Source organism: Rhagoletis pomonella, unplaced genomic scaffold (assembly GCF_013731165.1).
Source record: "Rhagoletis pomonella isolate Grant_MI unplaced genomic scaffold, Rhpom_1.0 Rhpom_scaffold_04814, whole genome shotgun sequence".
In the NCBI taxonomy this organism is placed as follows: domain Eukaryota; kingdom Metazoa; phylum Arthropoda; class Insecta; order Diptera; family Tephritidae; genus Rhagoletis; species Rhagoletis pomonella.
In genome coordinates, this window is record NW_023463362.1 from 1 (window position 1) to 14,271 (window position 14,271).

General features: G+C 35.6%; 1 protein-coding gene across 1 annotated transcript; it reads right to left on the minus strand.

Annotated features, from left to right (window-relative positions):
• Nucleotides 1-6,591: 6,591 nt before the first annotated feature.
• On the minus strand, nt 6,592-7,003 carry LOC118754871 (phosrestin-2-like; the record flags this gene model as incomplete). Its single annotated transcript, XM_036489745.1, has 2 exons — nt 6,788-7,003; nt 6,592-6,721 (listed from the first exon to the last, which is right to left on the minus strand). Coding segments are annotated over exons 1-2 (231 nt in total), but the record flags the coding sequence as incomplete, so codon positions are not given.
• Nucleotides 7,004-14,271: the final 7,268 nt, after the last annotated feature.

Genomic DNA, 14,271 nt, shown 5'->3' on the forward strand with positions numbered 1-14,271 from the left:
ATATTCTGGACATCGGTCACTAGGTCGCCATTGTTGTTCTTACAGGAGTTCGCCCCGGTCTTGAAACCTTCCGTAAGTCGCCTAACCCTCTGGTAGAATTTTCGGGCGTTCTTCCTGTCGGCCAGCATCTCAAGCTCTTCGCACTCACGTATTTCGGCCTCTCTCTTCTTATTGCGGCAAATACGTCTCGCTTCCTTCTTCATTTCCCTATAGCGGTCCCACATGGCTCGCGTTGCGCCCGATCGCAGCGTGGCCCTGTAGGCGGCATCTTTTTTCTCTGCGGCTTCTTGACATTCCTCATCGTACCAGTTGTTCTTTCGGGCTCGCTGAAATCCAACTACTTCTTCGACGGCGGTACTTAATGAAATGTGGTTCCACTGCTCGCGTATGTCGGTTTGTTGAAGGGTGCTCTCAGAGAGCAGGTGTGTGAATCGAGTGGCGAATAAATTGGCCGTCTGTTGTGATTGCAGCTTTTCGACGTTAAGCTTCCTTGCATTGTTGGGCGCACATTTTTTGCTGCACAGAGGCGGGTGCGTATCTTGGCTACAACAAGATAGTGGTCCGAGTCCATGTTTGGCCCTCGGAGTGTACGTACGTCCAAAACGCTTGAAGAATGCCTTCCGTCTATCACAACATGATCGATTTAGTTTTTCGATCTGGAGGCAGCCATGTAGCTTGGTGGATGTTCTTATGCTGGAACCTTGTCTACATATTACCATATTTCGGGCCCCGGCGAAGTCGATCAGCCTCAGTCCGTTATCGGACGTTTCGTCGTGGAGGCTGATTTTTCCGACAGTGGCGTCAAAGATCCCTTCCTTGCCCACCTTAGCATTAAAATCGCCAGGCACGATTTTGACATCGTGTCGGGGGCAGCGCTCATATGTACGTTCCAAGCGCTCATAGAAAAGATCCTTGGACGCCTCATCTTTCTCTCCGTCGGGGCATGGGGGCAGATGAGCGAGATGTTGAAGAATCTAGCTTCGATGCGGATTAAGGCTAGACGTTCGTCCACCGGGGTGAGCGCCAGTAATCGGCGACGGAGTCTCTCCCCTACCACGAGTCCAACACCGAATTTACATTCCTTTACGTGGCAACTGTAGTAGACGTCGCAAGGCTTCACGCTTACTTTTCCTTGCCCCGTCCATCGCATTTCTTGGATGGCGGTGATGTCAGCCTTTGTCTTCCCGAGGACATCAACCAGCCGGACAGAGGCACCTTCCCCATTAAGGGTCCGGATATTCCCGGTGCATACCCTTAAATCATAGTCCTTTATACGTTTGCCGTGGTCGTCATCAGAAAAAGGGGGTCTCATGCGAGGCTGTTTTTTTTTCTTTTCATTGGGCGGGGTTTTAACGTGGCGGGACCCAAACCCAGCGCACGCGAAGTTTTACGCCTTCTCACTTTAGCTCGCTCACAAACGGGTGTTTGGTTGCTACCCAGAGGATACGTGGATATAAATATCCGGACGTTGTGAGCTGCGATTTGAACCGTATGCACAAGAATCGCTTCTGGCCACTCCCAGGTGAATGGCAGTCAAAAGTTTTATTTTTTGGAAATATTTAATAAAAAACTATTAAAATCAGTAGGCATTGGAGTTCTGCGAATATCTTCTAAATGGGTAGAGTAATCGATTAAATAAGACCTTTTTTGTAGAGCGTTCAATTCGCTATGGAAATAATTGAAGCTCATTTGACAATAATTATTTTTTAGTTAGTTACAAAATTCAAAAGAAAAGGTTATTCTCCTTAAAATACTTCAATCTTTGACCTTGAATATCTTTTAAATGGTTAGATTAATGAAAAGAGTATAGCAGACCATTTTTGTATAGCGTTCAATTTGCTATAAATATTGACGATGCAACTGGTTTAACGATCTATTGGTGATAAGATATGATTATTTTTATATGAGACTAAATTGAAAATGGAAAACTATGATGAGCATAATCTTCCCGTTAATATTAAGAGCTCAGATTTGGTAAGTACTTTCTAGAGGTACCTAGGAACTAGTTTTCGTGTGTCGGATCCAAAAAAAAATAATACTTGATTTTTTTTTACCCACCCTAATGTACACGTAAATTGAAAACGTTTAGTTTGGTTTTACACCAAAATTGCTACAAAATTACTATTAAAATAAATGTATTTACGCGTTTGAAACAGTGTTGCCAGAGCAAATTTAGAGCTAAAACGGTCGAAAAAAAGAGCTAAAAAGAGCTAAATAATACTAATAGTAGCTAAAATGAAGAGCTACAATTTTTTTTTGAAGCTTGAGCATTTATTGACGTAAGGTTTTTTTACGTGTTCGGCAAGTCTAATAAAAACAACGAATTTTATAAGTTTAAGTGCTGTAAAAATCTTTTAAAACCAAAATAAGGTGCATATATTTCCAATTCGTTGCTATGGCAATATTTGAATTTAATCATTTTCGCATAATTTTTCTGGAGAGTTTTACTTCCAGCTCTCCTTAAAGGTAAAATTAGTAAGGTAAAACAAAATCCGCGCTATCAGAAAAAGGATTTTCTTCTAACTAATTTTTGAATTCTTTAACCTAGATCCAAGAGTTTATGGTGGATACACTGCTTCGCGAAATTTTCCATTTTATCAACGCTTTAGTTTCGGTTTATATACACCAAAATATCTAAAACTTGTTGGAGCTAAAAAAAATGCTAGATAAATTTGAAAAGAGCTCAAAAAAGAGCTAAGAGCTAAAACTCAATTTTCGGAGCTAAATGGAAAAATAAAGAGCTAAATCTAGCTCGAAAAGCACCAAAATGGCAACACTGGTTTGAAATTGTGATTGTTTTTGATTAATTTTCTGTCTTTATTTGAAAGTTTGTTTTTCGATTGCCTGATGGATTACATTTACACAACAAATTATATTAAGGGATTTTATGAAAAAAAATGAAATGGCATCATGATTCTCTCACGGCTCACTTTGCACTTAGAAATTTAACTTGGAAATCAAAAGTATATTGTTCTCCAAGTTTCTAAGTGAAGTTGGTTTTTTGGGTAACTACATACAGGCGCTGCTCATTTGTCAGATATACAATTTTCAAGTCAAGTCAAGTCTAAGTCTTGCATAACTGAGCTTTTACTGACATCAACAAAAAAATGCCAAAAATCAACAGCAAGTCCCAGTTACTGTAAACTTGAGAGCATCGTTCCATAAGTAACGTGCCCGTTTTTTCGGACAGGCTTAGGTGCGTGCCAAAATTATTTTTATGAATATTCCAATAGTATAGTATTCTGCTTTACTGCTTTTAAACATATGTTTTCGAAGAGCGTTCTTGCTATCGCATTTAGTATAACGAAAGATCGACATGCTGCAACCCTTGCAGAAACCTGTGCAGCATTACCATGAATACAGGAAAACAAAGTGACAAGGAATTAAAAAAACATTCATCAAGTGCTTATTTATGGTATGTTTGATTTTACATATATTGTGAAGGAAACGATGAATTTTATTGCATTTGCATTTATAGCAGCAGAGTAAGAACGCGCTATGGAAGTGAATTCACAAAGATATGCGGAGCTGTCGGGCATAGTAACCATAGACGCATCTATGTCAACTTCTGGTTGAATTGTTCAACCACAACCTCCTATGCCTGAAAACTGGTTCTCAATCCAGTTAATACAATAACAGTTTCTTCCAAACCATTGAAAACATGCACTTTGTTGGGTCCACCACCACCTATTGCGCTTGCTTCCGCCTTCGACCGCACTTAGGGATTATAGCACTTACTTAGTATAATTAACCTTTTTTTGTGTTGCCGGAGAAGAGGCGCTTCCGCATATCAAAGGCATACAACATTTCTTGTGCATATAACTCCGGTTACGCCATCCGCAGTATTTTCGCACAGAACCCACATCGAAATTTACAAAAAAGTGCATAGTACAAACCGAATTTATTAATAAACTATTGCTCGGAGATTTCAACCATTTATTTTAAATTAAAGTTTAATGCTTTGGTTACACGTACATGTTATCGTTTTTAGATTCGGATTATGCGTTTGGACACAACAACCGAAAATCATTGTACAAATAACGAAACCGGACACAAGTTTCTCGATGAGGGGCAACAAACATTCTTTTTTGTTCGTTCATATGTATAAATCAGTGGAAAAAAATATACGCCCATATATACGAAAGGCAAATTTGTCTGTTTAAAGGAACACCACTAATATTTCCTCCAAACACACGCCGATTTACATATTTTATCTTAGGATTGTTTTCGTACAAAATTACGCAGAAAAGCTGTCAATTTCTTACTCGTTCGTTTTTAGGCATGCCATTGTTACGAATTTCGAAAGTTCGAAAATACGATTCGGATTGCAGCATACTATTTCTACGATTCGTAGCAAAATCCGAATACGAAAGAGTTGCAGAATAGGGGTGCATGTTTATCTTCATCTAAGGCAGGGATCACAAGATTTGTACATTTACAGAGTGGTGCTGTTTGAAAGTTGTTATTGAGCAAAACTCATTATTTCTGTGACTGCCAAAATGTACAAATCTGTACAAATACACAAATCGTGCGATCCCTGCTTAACAGCTTCTTTACAGCATATTCACTACTGATAGTGATAGCAGAGCGTAATTTGCCGGCCCAACTATGTAGGATAGTTTTAGGCAGTGGTATGATAGATTCTATTGAGAATTCCTTGGTAAGATAAAATATCGGAAATTAGTTTGAATAAATCTGCTGTGAACCTTGGGATATTTCTATACGAATTTCTGTAGAGCACCTACCGGGTGTGTGGTTTGAACTTGATCTGAATGCGTAAATTAAATAACACCGCTTTGTTTCTGATTATGCTCCTAATTCGTGGCACATTGGGCGCGTTCATATTGTCTAACCGTAGACTGTTTGTCCTAGAAACTCACAGTTGAGTAGTTCCGCTCAGTTTAACAGTTGCCGCCATTTTGTCCTTCGTACAATTTTTTCGCTACCTTAGCTCAACGTGTTTTGCTCAGCCTAAGCATATGTTCGAAAAGATTTACGCCGCTTATATTAAATGTGCTACGCTCATAAATTGTGAGTCAACCCTTAATAAAAATGTAATGTCCTGGTTATGTAAAATAAAACTAAAAATTTCAAAATAAAATAATGTAAAAAAAAATATTTTTTAAAAACAAGCGTATTAAAAGATTTTTTAGCAAGAAAATTTTATCATAACTGCACTAAAATGAATAAAATAAAACAAGTTAAAATCTTGTTAACAGTTACATATATAGGCGTGTGCATCCTCATATGTACACGATACTGTAGATTTGTAAGCGCATTCCATATACATACATATGTATGTGTGTACTACTGTCTGTCTGGTAACCGCTTATGTAGCAAACATTAAAATTAAAGACCCAAAATTAAGAAAAAAACAAACGCCAGACATCCAAAACCAGTTTTTTTAAGTTGAGAATAACTAAAAAGAAAACCAAATTTAACAACTGACAACAATAACTTTACTTTTGCTATGTACTCTCTTTGATCTTGCTTAGCGATCAGCTGAGTAAATGTAAAACTTGTGCTTCTGTTTCTATATATACCAGTAACACGAAAACTAGCGATCGTGATTTATGTCTTTTTTTATCACTAATATGTGAGAATTGAATGCTAAAAAAACAGCCGCCTTGTAGGAAAATAGAAATAGAGAACAAAAGTTATGTAAAATAAAGTACAAACATTAAATAAATACATTGAAATAAGAATATTAGAGCATAGTTCCAAGTTTAGTATTTAAGCCTAATAATTTAAATTGTTTTTTTTCTAAAATTTGAGACCACTATGAAGTTTATTCAATAAATTATGAATTTTATAACGTAATAACATGACGTGCTAATTTTGTTTATGTTCCTGGACGACATGATGACATGAAGGTAGGAGTAATTGTTACAAGGGATCTTCGTCAAACTATCCTATCGAAAATCATGGGTACAGAATGCGGGCGTCGACTAACAACCTAGGCCTCGCCTGCTTCTAAGCAGTTCCGCATGATTGAGAACTCAACGCCTTTGTTTGTTTTTAACTTTTACGTTCATTTCCTAAACTTTTGTTTTTGTTTTTATTGAGTTCGTGGAGTTTGTCTCCCCATTAGATTCAGATAGGAATCTTTTAAACTAAAGTTTATGTGTTTCCGGTTGAAGCGTGGCAAAAAACCCACCCCATGCCGCAATAGCTGAGGCACGAGAGGATTCCCCCTGTCGTGGTCCTTCAACTGAGTACAGGTGAGGATGAGAGGTCGAGACGTGACTAACCTCTCCAAAGTATATCCCCGTTTTTAGCAGCACCCACACCTCGCCATAATCATTACATGTTACTGTTCTTGATTTCAGCTGATATGTTTGTTCCGGATATGGGCTGAATCGGTTCTCAATACGAGCGGAAATTATCATTTTACCAAACTATTTGAATTTGGCGACAATTACGTTGAATAATTCCGTTATTTACATTAGGGACGTCAGTGGCACAAATAAATCGATGTACTAAGCTAATAAAAGCGAGTAAAACTGTTTCTGGGTTATACTAAGTAGCAAGCCATTGTTCAAGTTATCTATGACTTTCGACCAAATCAATGGCAAATGTCCTTTTAATTACCTTTGCGTGCATTTGAATAAAAGGAAATTCGGCACATAGTTCACCTCCCAAAGCACCCAAGAATAGCTTAACCTTAACGGCATATGAAACAATGATTCCGAAAGCGTCGCGAGCATCCTGACTGGCAATACTGAAATGAAAATTGTATACATGAAACATCTGCGTATACTTTGGAGGTCATTGTCTGCAAACTTACAGTGTTGTAGATGCCAGTGAAGTTTCTTTGCGTTTGATGTCACCCTCGACGGCAATACCAGCTCGATCACAATTCGCACCCAAAGTTGGCACCAAATACATAACCTTTTACAAGCTCGAGCCTGGATTTAACGGGCAACCCTCACTAGTTTCTACAAATGCAATCGTGTTGCGGAATTGTCCATTTTGGAAGAGTACAACATCGACCCCTTGCTGCACCATAGTCTTGATCTGGTGGAATAATACAATAATAATAATTCCACCATGAAAAACAGTATCTAACTCGATGTTTTGTGTGAAAAACTCTTTTACAATGTCAGAAAATTGAGAAACAAGTAATATAAAAAGAAATTTCCAAAAACAAGCTTTTATTAATGGTTAATAAAAAAAAGAAGAAAAATCGGCCCGCACCCCCTAACGGCTAATTTGTTTAAGGAGTTATTTCTTCCCATTTAAGTAATATACATTCTAAATATGAAACAAATCGTACCATAACACTGTCGCTGAAATAAGCACTTTCTGCGGCCAAAAGATCAATTTTCAATTTTTACATTATAAATGTTTTTCAATTTGAACAGAAACTATTAATTTATTACCGCAAGGTAACCCTGGTAACCTAGGTGTCAACCCATGATTCAATAATACAAGGTTGTGTAATTTGTGACAGCTAAAATTTGACACTCCTTTATCTAGATTTGTATTTTGGAAGTAGGAGAAAGGGGAAGAATGTGATCGCATTTTGCGGAAACGGTAGTAGAATGGTAATACAAAAAGTACGCAAGGTATACAATTAGAAGTAAAATGTGTATTATTACTTCTATGCGAATTTGCAATATATTTGGTGTTTTAATGGAAATACTAAACAATACATAAAAATATCCATTTTTGATGCAGATCAATAGAACTTTTTATGCTCATTTCAACCATGCCAAAATGATTTAGCGCAAGTAAAAAATTAAGACGTTCTAGAAGGTTAAAGTTCAGTTTTTATATATTTTAAATATTAATACCTTATGAACACTATAACCGATTAAAAAACAAATGACGTCACCATAAAGATAATTAATTTGTTCTTCAGCTGATGTACATAATTTATAGCTTTTTGTATTTTTAAACCTAAACCACTAAAAAGCGAACAAATGTTATTTTTTCATGAATAACCTTTTTTGAAAAAACTGCATAATTAATGGTAAAGAAATTTATATTATTTAGAAAGTACAAGTTATTATCTTTAATTCGATATTACGTATTTTATCATGATCTACTTTTGGGTTTCAACAATTTGGTGATAATAAAAAATACAAATTAACCTCTTATATCTCAAATTCAAATCAAATCAAATCAGCGCAAAAAGTTCTATCAATCGGCATTTTTGGTTATTTTATAGCTAAACGGTCGCTTTTCTACACTTGTTCTAGAAAATTACGCAAACGAAGGTGACGCCAACGAATATTTAGTATGAACATGATACAAAAAAGAAGGTAGTTTCATTGTCACTTTTCGGGCGCCATATTAACTACCTGACAATTAAGCAGATTGTGACATTTCGTGCTGCCATACTTAGTCCTCAATAATCATTTATTTATTGTAAAAAAATATTTACAAAATGAAGAGGAAATTTGTCTTCGATATGCGCGATAACGCATAATAAGAGGTACTCCCGATTGAACTGGCACTCAGAGTCTGGAAGTAAGTAGTGCGTTAAGTGCAGCTTGGCCAATACAATACAATAACAATACATCTTCTTCGGACTATAAAAAAAAAGAGTTTTGTTATGTAAATTTATTTATTTTGTTTAAAATAAAATGAAAAACAGCTTTTTAATAAATAAATAATTCAAAACTAGATTTTATTTTATTTCTTCATCACTTCACATCGATATTACTCAAAGGATCTTTTAAACGCTGGAGAAAAGCGTTCAAATTTGATTATTGAACACATCAACTTACTATTGTTTGTATGTAAATTTTACTCCTTAATATTTAAAAGAAAATCTCCCCTATCGAAAAATTTCAATGTGGCAAAGCTATGCTTTATGTTTACATCTGGAGAAATGTCAAAATTCTGCTTTATAATCAAAAAATAGTAGTAATGAAACTACCTTCTTTTTTGTATCATGAGTATGAGAAGAATTTTTGGTTTTACTACTAATATCACTAGAAACTATAGAGTAAGCAACATTTTGCACAAGTAAAGGTGCCGATTTTATGTGTGGGAGCGAGAAGACTGCTTTATTACAAAACCTTTCTGTTATTGAATCTGGTCTCAACCCATGGTGGAATTATACAAGGTGTTGTACGTAGTGACAGCTCATGTCGACAGCTCCCTTACAAAAGGTTGTAATATGGAAGCACGAGAGAAACGGGAAGAAAAAAAGCCCGCTTTGCGAAGTAGTACGAAATTTGGTACTATTTTTCATATAAAATTTTGCATATAAATAGTTATAAACGGTATATTATGATAAGCTAAATTCGCGAAAGTAGTATATATAATGTAGTACTTATGCAATAAATGGTAATTTAGTTTATTAAACACAATGTCCTATAATTATAGTCAAACTTCCAAAACCAAAAAAATTAGTGGTGACCCCGAGTCGTTACAACATGACGGAATCGACAAAAGGGCGCATCGACGGATGGGGAGAATATTTCATCGAACAAAATGCCAACTAAAGATGTGGAGCTTGCATCGCAATGCAAGCTGCGACCGTTCTGAACTGAGATGCCAGACAAATGGTTTCTACAAATTGAGGCCACCTTTCAGTCGTACAAGACCACATCTTATGTCGGTAAATATAATCTGGTCCTCTCAGCAATTAGCAGCGATGCTTTAAAGGAAGCTGCGGATGTTTTAAAAACCTTACCAACTCAAGACCGATATATTAACCTCAAAAGTCAACTACTGTCACGTTTTACTGATTCAGCCGACCACATAGGGTATTTGGCTGATTTAGGCATATTTTTATCGCTACAAACATCAAATATAGTTTTAGTTATCGAATAAAACATTCACTATAACTACCCTGTTACTAATAGAAAATTCAATCGTAGTGAAATCTTATTTATTGTTAATATTATTGTGGCTTATTAACATTTGTTTCCATATTGCTATTGAGCTTTGTAGCACTATTATGTTTTTAGGGAAAAGGGAAAAAGCAACAAAGTCTTAGCGGTAGAAGTTACCAAAAAAACAGTTATATCGTTGGTAAAGCAGGGCCAGTGGCAGTGAACCACAGACGGGATTGCAGCAGCAAAATTCACTGGGGAATAGATGCATAGTTAAATACGTAGTTCTTGTTTAAATCTTCCATCTAAACTTACCAAGAAAACAGTTATATCGTTGAAAAAGCAAGGCCAGTGGTAGTGAACCACGGAATTGCAGCGGAAGGAAGCACCGACCAAAATAACTACAAATCCTTGGGGAGAACTCTAAACCGATGTTTTTTTGCCGAATTAATGTTGAAATTTCTAATTTAATTTTCAGTTGCCAACGATAAGAATAGAGTAAATGTCAAAGAATTGTTCAGTGATTGCAAATCAGTTTTGGAATAGGGAATGAGGTAATTTAGTACTTTTTTAAAGGCGATAAAATGTAGTTTTTTCAAGATATAGCTAAGGGAGCCAAGATGGCGGATTAGAGCGAGAACGCTGTCAATATCCAACACCTTGTATTATTCCACCATGGTGTCAACCTAAATTTTGCGCTTTTGGTTTTAGTTTGTGCTAGAATTTTATTAAAATGAGCTGCAGTGCAACGCGAATGTGTTTCACCTATCACCTAATACTAATGGTATGTACCATGGGCAGTAATAATTGTGATTTGAAATTCACATTTGTGTTTTTGAAAAACTGACTATTTCAAAGTGCATGCTATGTTAATACATAAAAATCCCGTGTCACTGCGTTCGTTTACGCTAATCTCCGAAACCGCTTAACCGATTTCAATGAAATTTTGTGGGTGTGTATTGTTGGTTCCAACTTAAACTATAGGATAGTTTTGATTTTTTTTTTTAAATCGAAATTAATATATAAAAATCCCGTGGCACTGTGTTTGTTTACGCTAATCTCCGAAACCGCTTAACCGATTTCAATGAAATTTTGTGGGTGTGTATTTAGGGTTACCAGATTTTTTTCTCAAAATTCAGTACTTTCGGCTTTTTCAGCGCTAAAAAATCAGTACAATTCAGTACACTTTTGTTAGACAGAAAAATTATACATTTCACTGCTAGTTGTACTAAACACACATTAAAACAAAAACAAAAATCACATTTATTTTTACATATGTAGGTACATATGTTTGTGTATGTGTTTTTTTTAATATTTGCAATGTTTTTCGTAATAATTTGTTTCCTTAATTTTTAATAGAAATATAGTTCATTCTGCATCAAATGGCAAATAAATTAATAATTCAAAGTTTTACAAAATCTAGAAAAATTCGAAAAATTTTCACCAAAATTTTCAACTTTCAACAAGTTTTGTAGTTCACTCAATAAAGTGCAAGTTTCTAGTGGCTATAAACTACCGTTGATTTTTGAGAATTTTATTACTGACGTTCTGCGGCATTTTTTCCCATACAAAAAAAAAACTATCAAGCATTCGTTATATGTATAGAGAAAATGAGCAACATCATCAGCAAAAAAACTTCTCAAAAATCAACGATATTTATAACCGCTTAAAACTTGCATTTTACCATACCATACCATACGGAATTGAGTGAACTACAAAACTGCATACTCAAAAAAAAGTTGAAAATTTTGGAGAAAATTTTTCGAATTCAATGTAGAATGACCCTTATTATGAGTTGCATTCGATTTTCGATTTTAGCTGGTTTTCGAAGATCGAACATCGAAAGTGAAGTTATGAGCTATGCAACCGTGTCGAAATTTTCGTTGCGTATCGAATATTTTGTCGAACAGAATTTTGCTTTCGATGGTGTAGCGAAATGTTAGAAAATTGTAAAAAATGTATGATTTTGCATTTGTTTTCTTACTTTTTGGCAACTAGACACAAATTTTAAAATTTTTTATTAATTTCATGCAGTTCTAACGTCGTGAATACTAAACACAAGCTCGAAAGGCTGGTTTTACTTGTGAAAGAACAGCTCAATACTCAGTTGGCACGATCTCTGAGAACAAAATAGTATAGCAGTTGATAGTTTTAAAATATTTTAAATAGACAGTCGGAAGTTTATAATAAATCTGTAGACAAATTTATTAAATATATTTCATGTCCAAATATATTCGAAAGACTACACTTAAACTCTCTTAAACATTTTCTACTCCTGGCCAGTTTACTAAGATCTCATCCTCTGACGAATCGTTGAACCAGAACTCCGTTGTACTCATTTTTACCATGTTTTTATAAACTCGCTTTCTTTTTTATGTATGTACTCTGGTTAATAATATCAAAAAATTTATTAGAACCACCGTTTAATGTTATATTTGATATAAATTAATATTGCTGCCCCGAACGCTCTGCGCATTGCCACTGAATAATAGATTTACTTAAAATTACATCCCTGGTCCAAAACAAAACAAAGGGAGTATTTTATTTGCTAATTTCTGCGATTTCTATTGTTTAATGTAAATTTATGTCTTTTTAGGAAATGTTGAGCCAACAAAGAAGGCGCAGTTGGAAAATGGAGTTATTAGTAATGAAGTAGCAGGCATATTTGGAAAATTATGCCGATAAGCAGGATGGAATTTGGGGAAGTAAGTGCCTGGTTGACTGCCATCACGGCCGGCAAGAAACCGCAAGCAAAGAGCAGACAACCTTCCAGGAAGCTGCCTCCTGTCCCCGAGTCGAAGCTGAAGTTCAGCAAGAAGCAGGTCAGCAAACTGCTACCCTGATCAAACGTAAACTAAAGCGCTCTGCTGTGATTGCACTCCGTAAACGTGAAAACTTGGGGCATGCTGAGAAATATAAAACAAGAAAACTCCGTGATGGACGCCGTGAGATGAAGTTGCGCTGTGTGGCAAAGAAACGCGGCCAATTCTACGACCCTGAACAATCAAACTGGTTTTTGTGATCCGTATCCGCGGTATCAACGAAGTTGCACCAAAAGTTTCTTTAAGTTTTACTGTTGTTCCGTTTTCGCCACATTAACCACGGTTTGTTCATCAAATTGAACAAGGCAACCATTAGTATGCTACGTATGACGAACCCTATATGGGGTTATCCAAATATTAAATCAGTTCGTGAATTGATATACAAACGTGGAATTGTCAAGCACAACTATCAGCGTGTCCCAATCTCTGACAGCTTTGTGATCGAACGCAGATTTCGCAAAGCGCACGAAATATTCACTGTTGGAATCCACTGCAAGAAAGCCTCCAACTTCCTGTTGCCATTCAAGTTCAACACATCAACCCGAGGCTGGCGCAAGAAGGCTAATCACTACTTTGAGGTTGGTGATTTCAGTAGCCGTGAGGATAAGATCAACAAATTGCTGCGCAAGATGGCTTAAAGAAATTGTTCCCAAAGCAAAAAAAGAAAATTAAAAAATTCCTGAAGTTGCCTTTACACGGGTCGATTTCCGTCGATTGGAAAATTGACTGAGATATCGACTAGCCAAAACGCTTACATTTTACAGTTGAATTGCAATTTACACGGGTAGATTTTGGTTAAACGATAAAGGCAACTTAAATAACGTTCAAATCAATCATCACCTTTGAGATGGAAAATACCAATAACCATTTCATAATTTCGAAAATTATTCCATTTATATTTGTTTTTGTTCCACACCACCTGTGAGGTATGCTTTTATTCGCGTTACCGAATTGTTTTAAGGGGCTCGGTTCACCAGGAGGCCTATTTTCACCTTTACAACTTAACTTAAAAAGAATTAAAACTAAAGCATGCAATATATAAAGAAAATTAAAAATTGTCTTACATCTAGTAAACATAAAAAATTGCACATATTAAATGCATTATTCATTATAAAATAAAATTAAATAACACAATTCAGTTGAAGTGTATACATATATATGCACGTATTTACAAAATGTGGTCTGTATGCACCCGCAGTAAATTCCCCTAAAACCTAGCCTAAACTCAGAACTGAAAAACGGGCAAATGGGGTCGGAAACTACTAGCTTTAAAAGCATAATGTGGAAAATGTTTAAAGAGCTGAAACTGTATTGCAATAATAAAAATAACAGTGCATAAACTGGAAAAATTGTTTTTGTTTTGCTTTATAATTTTTGGGAATATTGGTTCAGATGGAATTTTTTTATTTGTTTGGTTTTTCAGCTCATTAATGATGCCCCCAGGGTCGCATTTACCACCTCTGCAAATATTTCATGAAGCATTCCAAAATTAGCTCCGAGCAAGTAAAAGTTGGTTAAGCTTAAATGAAATAGTTTTTTATTAAATATTTATTCCTGGTATTTAGTAAAAAACATTCAGATTAATACTAATGTATGGAATGAAGTAAATAAAAATCTATGAATACATTTCATAAATATTTTGTCATAGAGCCATTATT